The 17,578-nt window shown below is 40.8% G+C and overlaps 1 protein-coding gene across 3 annotated transcripts; it reads right to left on the bottom strand.

The window, feature by feature from the left end:
* Positions 1-40: 40 nt before the first annotated feature.
* Positions 41-16,990, bottom strand: FAIM (Fas apoptotic inhibitory molecule; the record flags this gene model as incomplete). Of its 3 annotated transcripts, none has more annotated exons than XM_079704645.1 (5): positions 41-474; positions 3,879-3,928; positions 10,807-11,035; positions 11,325-11,445; positions 16,931-16,990. In XM_079704645.1, the coding sequence occupies 4 exons, from the start codon at positions 11,433-11,435 to the stop codon at positions 325-327; spliced, it is 540 nt and encodes a 179-aa protein (XP_079560771.1). In that variant the 3' UTR covers positions 41-324. The 3 variants fall into 3 exon arrangements, with proteins under 3 accessions (XP_079560771.1, XP_079560769.1, XP_079560770.1); XM_079704643.1 differs by lacking the exon at positions 16,931-16,990 and adding an exon at positions 12,810-12,853 and having other exon boundaries at positions 11,325-11,457; XM_079704644.1 differs by lacking the exon at positions 16,931-16,990 and adding an exon at positions 12,810-12,853.
* Between the last annotated feature and the right edge of the window lie 588 nt (positions 16,991-17,578).

Raw genomic sequence — 17,578 nt, 5'->3', positions numbered from 1 at the left:
AAACACAAATCAAGCAGCACCAATTTTATTTTATAGCATTTATTATAGTAAAAGTTGCTCTTGTAAAACACTAGTGATTTTTGGTCCGTATCTTATTTTCCATTTGACGTTAAAACATTTTACATTATTTACAAAATAAATTGCAATATTTATGATACATAATTTTTTTTCCTGACCTTTGGAACATTACGGTTTCAAGTAACTAAAACATAAAAACATGGCGACTAGATGTACTGAAAAGTACATACTGAACATATTTAATCACCACAGTAATTTAAAAGTCCTGATCTTTACTTCTTAAGATTAAAATTCATTAACATGAAGTCATTCAGGAATCTCTGGGATTTCTCTGTTATCCACAACGAGAGTATGAATAATCCCTTCTTTCCGCTTCCCACTACTGACAGCCTTTATGTAACAGTCGTGGTTCCCAATACTGAAGTGAGTTTCAGTCCCGTCATCTACAAACTCACCCTGGGCAAACAAAAGAAGGAGGAATTAGTGTTCCAGAAACATTTATCTTTGTCTAGAGCATTAACATCACGTAAAAAGGGAGGTATAATGAAGTACATATTAGTTCAATGTTAAACTTTGCAAGATTAAAGTTAGAAGCTTGTATTTAGATGTTTTACGTCTCTGTTATGAAGGTTTCTTATTTGCACCCCCCCTACAATCTTTAAGAATCTTAAGTTTCAGAGAAAAAAAAAAGTGTACCTAATGGCTATGTGTCTATAACATATACTATGTAGACAAGGTAGACTATTTTCAAAAGTAAAAATAATAAACCTGATAGCAAACATTTATTAGTGATTTATTCTATACAAAGAATGGTTTACATGCATTATTTTATTGCATCCTCACAATAACCTGATTGGAGTACCATTACTATCCACATTTGATATGTGAGGAAACTGAGGCACAGAGTGGTTAAATTACTTGCTGAAGGCCCCAGTCAGTAAGGGATAGAGTGTTCTTAACCACTCTGAACATCTGATTCCCCAGTGTGTAAGGTGGCTTACAATAAATACATAACATAAAAAATAAAACCAGTGAGAGGCCCGCGTACTGCAAAAAACAAAACAAAACAAAACAAACAAAAAAACATAAAACCAAACACTACTGAGTCTAGACTTGCTGTGTCCAGTACAGTAGCCACTGGCCACATGTGGCAACTGAGCATGTAATGAGGTGGGTCTAAAATGAGATACTCTGTTAAGGGTAAATATACACTGGATTTGGAAGACAGTATGAAACAAAGAATGTAAAATAACTCAGTAGAAACTTTTTATATTTATTACATGTTAAATGATAATATTTTTGATATACGGATTTAAATCAAATTTTTATTAAGATGAACTTCACTGTAAAACTTCTGAAATCTGGCTACTAGAAAAGTTATATATGAAGCTCATATCTGTGGCTCATATTTCTATTGAACAGCACTGATCTAGAGTAAAAAGATAGGGGCCAAGTAGTACAGAGAAGGAAGGAAGAACAGGAGGCTTAGAAGGATAAAAGTGAATTAGGCAAAGAAGCACCATCAGACTCACAACTTGGCTACGAGCTTCCTGGCAGCCAGAGCAGACAGGGCAAGGCCCCGTAGCTAACGTTATCTATAACCATGGAAAGCACAGGAGGCATCCGAGAGGGAAGCTTTTTCTTAGCTCTGGGAAGAATCTGGCCAACACGGAGGTGTACTGACCACAAGGACTGGGGGTGCTGGTCCTGGAGTCTAGTGTATTCTTTTTACCCCTTTTCACATTGAGTTTTGAAAAAACCCTTCAGGTCATACTTCTGTAAAAATCAATTTGGAGGGCAGAGGAAGGGTTGAATAATACAGTCCTTGTGAGTAGCTTCTTGGTAATTTGACAGATACATAGTCTTGGTCACGATGCTTTGAGATGAAAAGGAAATGGAGAAACTAAGCTGTAAGTCACAGGCAGCAAGAGCAGGTGTGCATAGTGCTGGGGAAGACTGCCCGGATATGGAGCTGCCAAAACTGCCTAGGTCGTAGTTACAATGAGGAGGCAACTGGGTGAGACCGAGCTATTGTCCAAACTCTTGTGGTTTCTTGTCAATTACTGAGGAACAAAGACATTGTGGATGGACATTATTTTCAACTTCCTACTTATTTACAACCACATTCTTGAATCTCTCTTTACATTTGCATTGGAGAATTCCTGGAAGGTGGAGGGAATGTGATCCCAAAGTGCAGACTCTCCATCTAGAGAATTCCAGGGTAGGAAAGAGAGAATAGGAAGGTCTAGCAGATGTGGCGCCGGGCACACAGTAGGCATGGAAACTTAAGCTGGTCCAAAAGGAGACATAAAATACTGAAGAGCTCTCCAAGCCTCTCTGCATAAAAGTCTCGATGGGTAGGTTTAACCCAGAGGGTGGATCAAACTCTGGAGGATCAATTTGGAGTGAGCCCTGGTTACATTTCCCTTCAAGAATTAAAACTAGGATTAATAAAGAGAAAAGCATTAATCTTTGTAACTTTTGATTTCTGGCTTGGGCACTTCCTTAGAAGCAGATTGGCTATAAGACCCAGCTAGTCTGCTGAATACATTTATCCCAGACCTTCCCTCCAAGCACATCTCCAGACCTACAATAGAGAAGGGAGATGACAGCAGCAACCACGACTTGCAACTAGCTAAACTGTGCCGGGGAAGAGAGCTTCTCACGATCTCTAGCCCTGGTGTTCATGTCCGAAGCCATGAAAGGGGACACCAGGGCTGGTATACCGCCTGCTTGCCAGCTGACCCCAGAACACATGGGAATTTCCACCCAAAGATTTCAGCTCCTGCTTCCACACTCCCAGCTGTCCAGGACCACCTCCCCTGCTTCACTTCCTCCCCTTCTGTACATACCACTATTATTTCCTTCCCACTTGAGATGCACTCCTATATTCGTCCCACCACAGCCCTAACAGTGCAAGCAGCAAAAGCCCAACACACTGGGGTTTGGATGGGGATCTCACTGTGCTCGGCTTCAATGGGTGCGGTAGCCTCTTAGCACTGCTACTCTACAAATTCCACTTGTCTTCTGGGGTTCGTGACAGTGCCCTTTCCTACCTGCCTTTGTGTCACCTGACATTGTGTGCATCATTTCTTTTTCACAACCTTTGCTTTTAGAAAAGTACTATCTGCTTTTTGAGTGTATGGTGTAAAGCCTTCCTATTCAGAGTGTGACCTGTGGACCAGCAGCTCTGGCAACACCTGAGGACATGTTAGAATATGCATTTTAACAAGATCCCAACTGATTCTATGCATGCAAGTTTGAGAAGCAGTGGTATAAAGCACCCCTTTAACCTGGATAAACACAGGAGGACTCAACCTTTGGGGAGGACTTTTTTTTCTTTCTTTTTTACAAACCCTTGTGTCGAGGGCTGACTTTCAATACGTTTGCAGCAAGGGAGCTGCTCTGCTAGGTACGAAACCCGGACCCAGAAGCAGATTGTCTACGAATGGTTTAGCACCAGGGTCCCCACGAAACGGGCGTAACGGACGAGGGGACGGCCAGCTTTCCAGCCGCATCCGTGTCCCAGGACGAAGGGCTCTGCGCGGCAGATTGCGCTGCGCTGCACCGCGCCGGGGAGGAGTTTGTAAATGTGGGAACTCTTTTCAGGGTAGAGGCTGGTCCAGGAGAGGAAAGGTGGAGTATGAGCTTGGTGCCAGACATAAGTTGTTACCAAACTCTCACTGCCCCAGGCACTGCCCAGGAAAGGTCTTGAGATTTTGGAGTCAGGATTACTTCATCTCCTTTTTGTTTTTAACCAAGAGGACCTTCGTTACTTATAAAATCTCCAGTTAGGAAACACAGCAACGTTTCAATGGTCACTCACGCACATGGTAAGAGTAATCAAAAGGTCAACTTACTGCTGTCTCCAGTTTTTTACCACTGCACCATACATCCATAGTGTCTTTTTCTGTAAAAGTAACAGATGAAAAAAGAATTATAATCTGTGATTTAAAGTTAACACTTTATTATTTTAAGAAGAGTTTGTTACACTGGATTTTGAAAACTCCATTCATTCCATTCATGGCTTTGAAGTTCTTCCAAATTTGAAGAAACTGTGTTTATCTTTTGTTCGCAGACGAAATAAAAATGAAAGCAATCTTTTAAGAGAAAATCATGATCCCAATACAAATTAATGAAGACTTGTTAAAGAAAATCTTTAAAGGAGGATGCACACAAATGAATGTGAAGAGGGACCTTTCCACACAGAACGTCTTTTTTTCATATCATCTGAAATGTTGTAATAAAATTTTAAGGTCTGGCTGTGAATCAAAGAAGGGTTTACACACTCCCAGGATTACAACGTGTTTCCATTTAGGATACCAATACATTTTAGCAAATTAAAGAATGCTTTTGGCCTTTTAAAAACCTACGTACTTCAAGTAATGTAATATTTGACCTTATCCCTTTTGTATTTTTAGTTTTTGGATTATAGCAAGTATTGCTTTTCTTTTTTTTATTGAAGTATAGTTGATTTACAATGCTGTGTTAGTTTCAGGTGTACAGCACAGTGATTCAGTTACACACACACACACACACACACACACACACATACTCTTTTTCAGATTCTTTTCCCTTATAGGTTATTACAGAATATTGAGTAGAGTTCCCTGTGCTATACAGTAGGTCCTTGTCATTTATCTATTTCATATATAGTAGTGTGTATTTGTTAATCCCAGACTCCTAATTTATCCCTCCCAGAACGTCCTTTAACACCAGTGACTAGATGTTTCCTCCTGCCTCTCACTCACCCGACTGGATGATGGCACAAAGCGACCAACAAACAAGGCTACCCTGCTGTTCATACAGGACAGATAGCAATTTAGCCTTAAATTTCACACTGGATAGCACAATAATCTCTATTCATTTTGTTATGGTTTCACTTTGGGGAAAATTACTGGATCATAAGAAAAAAATATAGGTATAGTACTTGATGGACTGTTCAGAGTACAGTGCTGACATGATAGAGCAAAATGCTGCCACAATACACTTGGGCATTAGCTAAGCGGCTGCAGCTCACTCCAGGGAGGTGTGTACATGTGTGCGCGTGTCACAAACGCATATGCCTTTTGGTGGAGGATCCCTAGAGCCACTTGTGAATGTCAGTGTCCCAGGGAGTGGCAGGTGGGAGGACTGCACTCATTAAGCAGCCAGAAGACGAGCTTTGGGTGTTATAACGAAGACTAGAGAGAAGCGGGACCTGTGTGTGCACACGGAGCCCAGGGGTCAAAACCTGCCTGGGCCTCAATGTTCACTGCAGCTCTATTTACAATAGCCAGGTCATGGAAGCAACCTAAGTGTTCATCGACAGATGAATGGATAAAGAAGATGTGGCACATATATACAATGGAATATTACTCAGCCATAAAAAGGAACGAAATTGGGTCATTTGAAGAGACGTGGGTGGATCTAGAGACTGTCCTACAGAGTGAAGTAAGTCAGAAAGAGAAAAACAAGTATCGTATTTTAACGCATATATGTGGAATCTAGAAAAATGGTACAGATGAACTGGTTTGCAAGGCAGAAATAGAGACACAGATGTAGAGAACAAATGTATGGACACCAAGGGGAGAAAGGAGGGGTGGTGGTGGGATGAATTGGGAAATTGGGATTGACATATATACACTAATATGTATAAAATAGATAACTAATAAGAGCCTGCTGTATAAAAAATAAATAAATAAAATTAAATTTAAAATTCAATTCAAAAAAAATTACATGCTTTCTTCTGGTAATTGTTTGCATTTAAATTTCAAATCATTAAAAAGTACTATTCATGGGCTTTCCTGGTGGCACAGTGGTTGAGAATCTGCCTGCTAATGCAGGGGACACGGGTTCGAACCCTGGTCTGGGAGGATCCCACATGCCGCGGAGCAACTAGGCCTGTGAGCCGCAACTACTGAGCCTGCGCGTCTGGAGCCTGTGCTCCGCAACAAGAGAGGCCGCGATAGTGAGAGGCCCGCGCACCGCAATGAAGAGTGGCCCCCGCTTGCCACAACTAGAGAAAGCCCTCGCACAGAAACGAAGACCCAACACAGCAAAAATAATAAATTAATTAATTAATAAACTCCTACCCCCAACATCTTCTTAAAAAAAAAAAGTACTATTCACATTAAAAAAAAAAAAAAGGCTGCCTGGGTGTCAAGGCTGAGATGCCTTGACACTGACAAGCTGTCTACTCCAGGAACACGGTCTCTTCTCCCTGCACCTCGAGATGTGAGCCTCACTTAGAGAGTGGAGAAAGGACTTTGAACTGGGCTAGAGGGAGAGAGAGAAGGGCAGAGGGGCCCAGGAGGTATGGGAGGGGAAGCCCAATGGCAGCCTGAGTGGGGAGCATCTACGGCCACAGTTGTGGGGAAACCCAGCTCAGCCACCTGGATCAGAGCACAGGGTGCTCAAATAAACCATGACGGTGGTGACAATCGGAATTTTATTTAGTGGGCCAACTGAATGTGTACATGTACTCAGATTTTCTATAATAGCTGTTATTAACATGCCTCTGAAGAACATTGCTAATCCAGAAGCCATAAAAGAAAAGGGGTAAGTAAATCTGACTACATGAAAGTAAAAAAGATTTCTGCATGATTAAAAAAACACATGCACACGTATAAGCAAAGTCATATAATAAATGGCAGACTGGGAAAAATACTTGAAGCTCACAATACAAAGAACTAATTTTAGTAATAGAAGGACTCCTAGCAATCAAGGAGAAAAAGACCAACAACCCAAGAGAAAACAGATCAAAGGACACATACAGGCATTATCCGAAAAGAAACACAAAAGGACCTTAAACACATGAAAAGAGGCTCAACCTTACCCAATTCTGAAAGAGGCAAATAAAAAACATGCTGAAATACCATTTTTCACCTAAAAGTAAAGTAGCTGGGTGAGCCACTACATTTCTAAACACAACACTATAAAATTCTGGAAAATAAAGATGAGCCCCCAAAAGCTTCCAGAAAGAAAAAACTAACGAGATTCAGACTGGCATAGAACTTCTCATTCAAAACAATGGAGAATAGAAGACAATGGAACAAGGCTTTCAAATTTTCTCAGGGGGAAAAAAACCACATTTTAAAGCTAGAACTCTATACTCCGCAAAAGCATCAACTTCGTATAAGGTTCACATAATATTTAGCTCCTACACACCCTTTATTAGGAAATCACTTAAGGATATTTTCCAGTAAACAAAGGTGAAACTGGCAGTTGTGGGATTCAATAACTGATGGAACTAAAGCCAGGACGGCCACTGGGCAGCAGGCCTGGGAAGCAACTACCTAGTTTTGAACAGGAAGTCAACAGATGCCCAAGAATACTGTCATTAAGAATGAGAAGATTTCGAAGCAATAGATAATACGAGTAAAAAATGCAAACAGACATTAGGAACATGAGCAAAGAAGATATATTTCCATTTCCAACAAGAAAAGAGAAAAGCCACCAGAAGAGCCCAGAAAAACAAATGACTAAAAAAAAAAAAAAAAAAAAATCAAGGTCCAATTGTGAAGTAAACAAAAAATGAGGTATAATTTTGAGAAACTGGTAGATTATAGAACAGAAAACTCACTTGACCTTGACACTAAAAACAACTTCTTTTGAGTGGCACAGGGGGTGTGACAATAATACAGAGAAAGAATGTAACCATGGCCCACTCCAAAAATATTTATAAAATCACAATAATATAAATGTAATTTATTGGTTTTTAATTTTAGAATCAGCCTACAGAAAAAACACAGGAGAACACAGTTATGGCTACACAGCAGAATACAAATATTGGCTACTCTGATGATGTCAAAGAAAAGGTAGAGAAGACAGAAGTTGAAGGTGGTAAAGGTGGGAGAGGAGCGGTGGGGGAACTATATGTTCATAGCCTCATCTTACTCAACAGGGGATGAAGTAAATGTGAAAGCTGATGATGAAGATGGTGGTAGTGGCAGCAGAGGCATGAGTTTTTTACTGTCTCCAAATTTCCCCTGCTAAAACAGACAGGGCAACAGAACAGAACCAAAGACCCCATGGACAGTCTCTACACCACAAACTCTACAGTACCAATAGGTGGGAGAACCACGGACAACTACAAGACCATAGCTGTAGTATCGGCAACCATGCAGAAGGAAGCAGAGGGAAGCAGCAGAGCCTCTGGTGGACCTAAGAATCCCCAGACGGCAGTCCCGGTTCTAACTGGAGCGTTCGGAGGGGGTGTGTGTGAAGAGCAGCTGAACTAGAAGGGGTTTTACATCCTGACAGTGGATGGGGTGTGGGAGCGGCGGGAGGGGTCTGAAAGGGCTACAGCAGTCTGGGCCCCAGGAACCCTCAAACCAACCCGCCGAAGCTCCCTTCCAATACAAACCCCACATTGAGAAGAAACTTGTGGGAAGACAATCCAAACTGAGCACCCAGGGAAACGAGAGTAAAAGGAAGAGAAAATCTAGAAAAAATGGGGTAAGGAAACAGCAGCCATCTCAGAAAGTGTGCCCCAATGATTTTTAACATCATCCAAAAACGACAGAAAAGGGAACTCAAGAACCTGAAGTTTAAAAAGCTACACAAAACCACACTCCCTTCTACAAATTCAGAAAAACTAAGATCATATAAGAATTATCAAAGAAAGGTACTGAGCTCTAGATCCATACAAAATTGTAAGAAAAAAGAACAGACTACCATCATTATAGATAATAGAAGCATCAGAAAGACATGCTTACATGAAAGGTAAAGCTGTAAAATACTATTTCAAAATGAGCTGAAAGAAATTAAGAAAATCATACAAGATATGAAAGAATGACTAAACAATGATTAGAAAAACTGAGAAATGAAGTATAGAACTCAGTAAAAATTAGAAATAAAAATAATTTCAGAAATGAGGACTAAACTAAAAGGAACACAAAACAAACATAATAAATAATTCCTTAATAGAAATATAAAATGAAGAGGAGGAAAATTTTTTAAATCAAAAAGAAATAAAAAAAAAAGAAAGAAAGAAAGATGACAGTACAAGTCACAGGCTGGAAGAAAATAGCTACAAAACGTATCCGATAAAGAACGTGTATCTAAATATCTTGTTACATTTTTAGAATTATTGACTGACAGGAAGTATTTAAATGGCAACCTAGACATAGTCTTTTAAATATAACTGAAGCCAAAGTGGTTGAAAAAATTAATCTGCTTTTTTCTCATGATACGTAAAACAAATCTCATAATGCACTAAAGATTATGGTTCCAATTTTTTTTAACTTGTTATCTAAAATATACTAAGAACTCTTAAAACTCAACAGTAAGAAAACAAACCAGCCAATTGAAAAATGGGCAAAAGCTCTATAGAAACAGCTCACCAAAGAAGATACACAGATGGCAAATAAGCATATGAAAAGATGCTCAACACCACATATTATTAGGGACTTGCAAATTAAAAGTAAGATATCATTACACACTTATTAGAATGACCAAAATCCAAAACACTGGCAACACTGCTGGCAAAGATGTGTAGTAACAGGAACTCTCACTCATTGCTGGGAGGAACACAAAATGGTACAGCCACTTTGGAAGACAATTTGGTGGTTTCCTATCCTCTTCAAGAAAAATTGACCCAATTTCTTTAATAAATAAACCATACAGGAGTTTTTTGGTTTCCTTTTTTTCCAACTATGTGCATTTATTACCTGATAAACATTTTTCATTCTTAAAAAAATTTTTAAGGTATTTTCTAGCATTCAACTAGACTATATACTCTTTTTTTTTAAATTAATTAATTAATTTTTGGCTGCGTTGGGTCTTTGTTGCTGCGCGCGGGCTTTCTCTAGCTGTGGCGAGCAGGGGCTACTCTTTGTTGCGGTGCGCGGGCTTCTCATTGCAGTGGCTTCTCTTGTTGAGCAGCACGGGCTCTAGGTGCAAGGGCTTCAGTAGTTGTGGCATGTGGGCTCAGTAGTTATGGCTCGGGGGCTCTAGAGCACAGGCTCAGTAGTTGTGGTGCACGGGCTTAGTTGCTCCGTGGCATGTGGGATCTTCCCAGACCAGGGCTCAAACCCATGTCCCCTGCCTTGGCAGGCGGATTCTTAACCACTGCGCCACCAAGGAAGCCCTAGACTATATACTCTTAAAAGACACAGACAAAGTCTCTTCATTTATGTATCCTCAAGGCCTGGTACACAAACTGCCATTTAAGAGGTTCTCAATATTACCTAAATAAATGAATCCATGAATTAATGAGATGATCTACATAGTCTTAACTTAGTGATATGAGAAGCAGGAAATACTAAGAGTAACCAGAAGAGTGAAAAGGTAGTAAATATTTGTCTTGCAAGTTTTGTAGGCCCAACAGAAACTGAGAACACAGATGGCAATCTGTAATAGCAGAACTTAAAGAGCAATGGCTTACTTTGTATTTTTTAATCTACTTTATCTGGACTGATGATTTTGATCTGCTGCAGTCCTAAGCCTATTGCTACCTGGAGAAAAATTCCCTTTTTACTGATGAATCTTTAATTTCCAACTGCCTTTAGACATGCTTTTAAAGAGAAATATCAAATAATAACAAATGTCTACATCAATATTTCGTTTTTTAAACCCAAGTTTATAATCCTCGAATCCATCACTATAAAATCTGGCTCTCATATATTCCATATAAATCAGTCAATTCAATGAATACTTCATTTCCACAGGACACATGAGAAATATAACTGCACTTAACATTCTCTCCTATTCAAAGCTCCCATAAAAGGTCTGGACAGTTAGAGGAACTAATTAAATGGCCACCATAAAAAGCCAACAAATTCTGCAGAAACGGCTCTCACTTACCCAGCACAACTCTAACGTCCTCACCATCCAAATGTAATACCCAAGTATTGGTGGTTTTTGATCTGTTCTCCATATACTTCTTGAGACTTTTCCCATTAATTTCCAGAGTATATTCATAAGCAAAACCACTGACAGCATCTATATTTATGGTTGCTTTCATCTTTGCAGCTCCAACACAGAAGGTTTCTTTGCCCACTAATTTGAACATCCATTCTTTTCTTATCTCTTCCTAAGTAATAAAATATAAAAGTTGAAAACACATAAATGGAAGAAAATTTAATATTTTCACGATACAAAGGTTTTAGAAAATAAAGTCATTTTAAATTTAAATATTAGATGTTATAGTCTATGAATTGCACAACTATTATTAGTTTGCTTTGTATGGCAAAATGATACAGGCCAATATATAAAGATAATCACTGTAAGAGAAAAGCCTTGCATTCACATATGAAGAATCTACATGAGCAAAACCAAGCTTCCCTGTACACCATATTTTACGAAGTAACATTTTTTCCTACCTTCCCATCTACATATACCACTCGTTTGCCTGATGTGGTCCCATGTTCGAATTCAATCTTATGGACTCCATCACTTAAAGCAACATCCCAAACAGCTACGAGATCTGTCATTTTCTCCAGGCTGTAAGGAGGGCTAAGGGAATAAAATTAAGCAATTATAATAGGCCAAAACAGTAACAGAATAACCAGTTAATCCTTCCAAGGTGAAAATATCAGATTTTAAAAAGCCCTGAAATTATAAAATATTAAAGTGATATTAGCTAAGAAAGCCTACTTACAGTACATGTAACTATCTTCTCCCTCTTATGCATTCTTCTTTTAAGGTGAAATTACTATATATGGGTATACAGTCAGATAATTCCAAAGTCACCTTAATATAATAGGATTAAGAATCAGTCAGTTTATCCACGACAGTATTCTAAGCTAGGTCACAGAATAATGCTTGGAAAGGTCAGTAAAAAGTTTCTCCTCCCGTCACTTAAAAAGCACAGTATTTAATTTTGGTTTTACTTTTTCAGATCCAATCACTCTAAAGCAAGAATTCTCAAAACATTTTACACTTCAACCAATAACTAGGGATTAATTTTAACAAAAAAGGTTCGAATTTATAATACTAAGACTGAGGAAAAAAGAAGTCATGGAAGAAATGTTCTATAATAGATATAAAAATGTTATGGAAGATAGTAATCTTGTCATTATTACAGGAAATCTTATTAAAAATATAAAGGATTCTGTTTTGTCAAGTTTCTGGCACAATTTAAACACACAGTTTATATTAATATTTTAATATAAAATATATATTATATGTGTGTCCTATGTGAATAACCTGTTATATATAATGAATATGTAACATGTAAGTACTATTTTGATACTGATATAGATCTTTAGCTTTGAGAGAAGTAACATTTATTACAGCAATAATGATCATAGCTAACAGTTATTTAGTACTTACTGTGTGTCAATCACTGTGCTAAGAGCTTTATATATATTAACCCAAAGAATCCTCACCATGAGGTGGGTACTATCATTATCTCTATTTGTAGATGAGGAAACTGAGGCTCAGAGAGGCCAAGGGCTTGTTTAAGGTCACAGTGACAGTAAGTGGCAGATGGGATGTAAACTTAGGACTCTGGCTCCAGAGTCTGTCTCTTAACTACATCCTACTCTTACTCTAATCTCCTTTGTAGGGTCTAAATCAGAGACGGTAAATGGATTTTATATCATTTTGAAGTGACTGCCAAGAATTTGTGCTGAGACGGATTTGGAGACCTTACATCCAGGTCCTATGGGAAAGGATGCCACATTAGTGCTGGCCACCTCCATGCCAGGTGTTTACCACCCTTGCTCGAAATCACAGAAAAGCAAAACTATGTGTTCTGCAATATTACAAAATGTGCCCCTTGCCTGGATAAATAACTCTTCTGAATGATTAAAACCATCTTGAAATTTTCATAAGCTAGTTTTATTGCAATGCAAGACATTTACCTTTCGTCATCTTCAAAGATAGGACTGTCATCTCCAGATGCCATGGCTGGCAAAACAGTCTTTAATCCAATTAGCAGCCAGGAAAAAGAAAAGGAGAATTGCAGCAAAGAAAGACTGAGAGCAACAAAGATGACATCTGCAAAGGGTTTTTCTAACTCTGCAATCCATTTCTTAAGTTGCATGCAGTTTCTGATGAAACAGCGTTTACATACAATAGAATTGCAATATCTAATTTTCAGGGAGAGAAGTTAAATCACGCAAATTAGCCAATCATATTTTTACCTGTTACAGATTTATAATTTCCTAAAACCAGAGAATAAACTCTAGTTTATGCCACTGAACTAGGGAAGCCAGGGAAGCCCCCTGAACTGTATATTTTAAAACGGCAAATTTTATGTCATATATATTTTATCACAACTTAAAAAATTAATACTGTCATATATAAAAAACCCATTGAATTATACCCTTTAAATGGGTGAAATGTATGGTATATGTGTTAAGCTTGCACGAAGCATCCAGGGATATGCCAGTTTGCTTTCTAAGAGCAAACTTAATTTGCCCACTTACTCAAGCCCACTTAATTTACTAGTGCCAATAATGAATCCATAAAAGTTACGTAGTTTGCTCAGGTCACTAGAAGAGCCCAAGCCAAAACTAAAGTCCAGAACTCCTGTGTAATTAACTAAACAGTATCTGGGCTGTAATGCTAAAATCAGAAGCACACATAATACTCACATGCATAGGAAACCCCCCACATTTGAAGATTTGGGATTAACAGTTGTACCCCTGCCAAACCTATTGAAAAATAATTTCAACTATTTTTTGCTCCCAAGATCTACTCTAGTCTAGCCTTTTCTGTATAGATGTCCAAGGGTGCTCACTCCTTGTAAAAAACGGGAGATGACAATCGTTTTGGTTTGGAAACAGCCAGAAGCCACTAATTGTTTTTAAAAAGATATTAAGGGCTTCCCTAGTGGCGCAGTGGTTAAGAATCCGCCTGCCAATGCAGGGGACACGGGTTCGAGCCCTGGTCCGGGAAGATCCCACATGCCGCGGAGCAACTAAGTCCGTACGCCACAACTACTGAGCCTGCGCTCTAGAGCCCGTGAGCCACAACTACTGAGCCCAAGTGCTGCAGCTACTGAAGCCTGTGCGCCTAGAGCCCGTGCTCCGCAACAAGAGAAACCACCGCAATGAGAAGCCCGCGCACCGCAACGAAGAGTAGCCCCCGCTCCCTGCAACTAGAGAAAGCCCGCGCGCAGCAACGAAGACCCAAAGCCATAAATAAATAAATTAATTAATTAATTTAAAAAATTTAAAGATATTAAAGAAGACCTTAGCACCCATAAAAGCGATCCAACAGGCAAAGAAAAGCTAAGCATTTTGGAATGAAAGCTAAAGATTCAAAACACACTGTACCTAAAATAAATCCCTCTTTTTTTTAGCACCTTATATATTTGTGGATTTTTCTAGTCTTAAAAATATTTCTTAGGGGGACTTCCCTGGTGGTCCAGTGGTTAAGGCTTTGCCTTCCAATGCAGGGGGTGCGGGATCCATCCTTGGTCGGGGAGCTAAGATCCCGCATGCCTCATGGCCGAAAAACCAAAACATGAAAGAGAAGCAATACTGTAACAAATTCAATAAAGACTTCAAAAATGGTCCACATCAAAAAAAATCTTAAAAAAATTTTTTCTTAGGATATCTCCTATGAAAGTGGAGGGTATCCTGCAACTATCAAAGCAAAGAGAATACACAGCAATAGAGTAAGCCAACAGCATAATATAAACTTAAATAAGCATCCTTTGTAAATCAGAGTAGACTTTGGGATATCATTCAAAATTTGCTCTACAACTTTTAGAGACTCTAGAAAGTTCAGTAATTCAGCAAACTTGAAAGAACTGCCCAATTTTCCATTATAAGGAACTTCAAATATTATCACACTAAGATAAGGCATGGTACCATATTAATTATAATTATATTTCATATAAAGTATAAAAGACAACACAGCAAATTAGAAAGGTTAGAAATCAAGATCACAGAAAAAAATGTTTTCCCTCATCTATCAACATTCACTTATACATTCAACATTTATTTATAGAGTATCAGTTTAAGGTGTTGAAGAAGTTTCGGAAATAGTGGTGACGGTTGCACAACATCATGAATGTACTTTATGCCACTGAACTGTACATTTTAAAACGGCAAATTTTATGTCATATATATTTTACCACAAGTTAAAAAATTAATACTGTCATATACAAAAAACCCGTTGAATTATACCCTTTAAATGGGTGAATTGTATGCTATATGAATTATATCTCAACAAAACTGTTAAAAAAAAAAACCCAGGGCTTCCCAGGTGGCGCAGTGGTTGAGAATCTGACTGCTAATGCAGGGGACACGGGTTCGAGCCCTGGTCTGGGAAGATCCCACATGCCGCGGAGCAACTAGGCCCGTGAGCCACAACTACTGAGCCTGCGCGTCTGGAGCCTGTGCTTCGCAACAAAAGAGGCCGCGATAGTGAAGAGGCCCGCGCACCGCGATGAAGAGTGGCCCCCGCTTGCCGCAACTAGAGAAAGCCCTTGCACAGAAACGAAGACCCAATACAGCCAAAAATAAATATAAAGATAAATAAATAAATAAATAAATAAAAGATTACTATTAAAAAAAAAAAAACCCAGGTGCCCTGCCAGTAGTGTTTCTTGGAATACGATTACACCTATAACCAAGAGATGATCACAGCTGTCCATGTCCCCGATTTCTACCTTACTCCTATGAATAATGAGAAATATCTGTCTCACACAGATCTCTAAGCTACAAATTGGACTTAATAAACACATGTCATATTCTAAATTCATCCACCATACATACATTTAATTATCACAACCATGTGACCAAACTGGAAAATAATCATTACAAAGGAAAATCCCCTGTATTTCAACACAAAGTTTTAAGAATGTAAATAAAAGGGATGGAAAAACAAATTCCATTTATTTTCACTGATAAGGACAATGTCACTCACTCACTTGAAACTTTACATGTCTTCAAAGGAAGCTTTCTGAGTATCTGGTTACATACCCATCAGCATAATCCTTTAAAATCCCTTCCCTAGCAACCCAGCATCCATGTATCAGAGAGTATGACTTAAATATAAAACAGTTTCCACTGTTCATCTAACCCCAGCTTGAATTTTGCTTTAACTTAGGTTTAGTCGTATTGGAGACTGTAATGGTTTATCAAAGCTAAACCTAAGTCAGTTTTTAAAATTACTAAGTCACTCACAGTTTCTTTCCAGCAAAGCTCTAGGTAAGGCCAGCTACAAGGCAGGTCAAACTTAAAGAGGTGTTGACACCGTCCGCCCGATCCCTTGTGAAGCACTGAGATCTCCAGCAAAGTCTGTCAGAAAGCTCCCTAAGCCAGGTGTTCCCAAATGCGAGGCACAAAAACGGAAATAACTTTTCCGAGGTGCATTTTTGCAACGTATACCACAAGCCTTACGAGGGATTCTCTCTAAACAAATAATCGTGCTCAAAAAACCAGACGGAACAGTGCTCAACGAATTGCTTTTTGTAATAGCTAAGAACTGAAAACCACCTGTATGTTCACCATCAGAGAGATAATCCATTAAGTAAATCACAGTCCTGTCACTCAGCGAGCGTCAAGCCCCGGCCAGGCGCGGTCAACCTGGCTCCAACACAGCCTAGGGCGGCCAATGAAAAGGATGGAGAAAAACATCGAAAGCCGCGCGCAGACGCGTGGGATGTATTAGTAAGACAAAGAAGCCGAGCTGCGGCACTTTATGATCCAGGTTCTGCAAACATACAGCCCGCTCATGCTTGCAGGGAAAAGGGGACTGGAAGGAAATACACCTTAATGTTAACCCGAGTGTCTCCCGGGAGCGGGGGTTCGGCTCCTGCGCTTCCTTGCTTGTGCTTTTCTGCTCCACTTTTCCGACGGCGACAAGTATGAATTTATACTCGGGGAGAGCCCGGAGCCGCGGGTCACGGGGCCTGGCCGGGTAGGGGGGCCCCACCGCCCGCCCCGGTCCCTGCCCCGCCCGCGGCCCGGCCGCCAGGAGACACCAGGAGCCCCCTCCCCGCCCCCCGTGCGGGCCCGGGCCTCACCGCAGGGTCGCGAGGCCGCGGAGACACCGCCCACCGCTCGGCGCGCCCGGCGCCACTGCCGCCGCCGCCGCCGCCGCCCGGAGATGGCGGCCGCCAGCGCCGCGGCGGGGTCGCCTGGGGCTGCGGGCAGGGGCTTCCGGGGCGGCCGGGCCGCCCCACCTGGAGCGCGGGGCTCACCTGGGCGATGTGGGCCGCGGCGAGGCTCTGGGCCCAGAGACCGGTGGGTTCCGCCGACTCGGCCACTTAGGCCGCCGTGGCCTCGTCCCGTCGCCGAGAACCAGACGCAGCCTCCGCGGAAGCGAGAGCTCGGCAGGCGCGAGTCCCGAGCGCGCCGACTCTCTGTCGCGCTTCAGGTCCCCGGGGGTGCCCCGCGCAGGCCGCCGTCTGCCTCCCCGCGCCGCGACCCAACCCCGCCGCCGGCTTTGCGTTCTCACCCCCTCCCTAGACGCCTCGGTAAGAACCAGTGGGTAGCCGGCGCTGGTCGGACGCTGGGGAAAACCAGGTGGGCAAACCCTACCTGCTCTGTAGCCGCGGGGCAGGTAAATCCGATCGTGGCATTCGCTCCTTGAAACCCTGTAAGGCTGCTGGCTATTTCTTTAAAGATCAGAACTCCTTAGGGTTGGCGCGAGGCCCTGTGCTTGATATTGC

This window comes from Hyperoodon ampullatus (genome assembly GCF_949752795.1).
Source record: "Hyperoodon ampullatus genome assembly, chromosome: 5".
Classification (NCBI taxonomy): Eukaryota; Metazoa; Chordata; class Mammalia; order Artiodactyla; family Ziphiidae; genus Hyperoodon; species Hyperoodon ampullatus.
The sequence above is the reverse complement of the archived record's forward strand: the minus strand, read 5'-3'. Positions and strand labels throughout refer to the sequence as shown.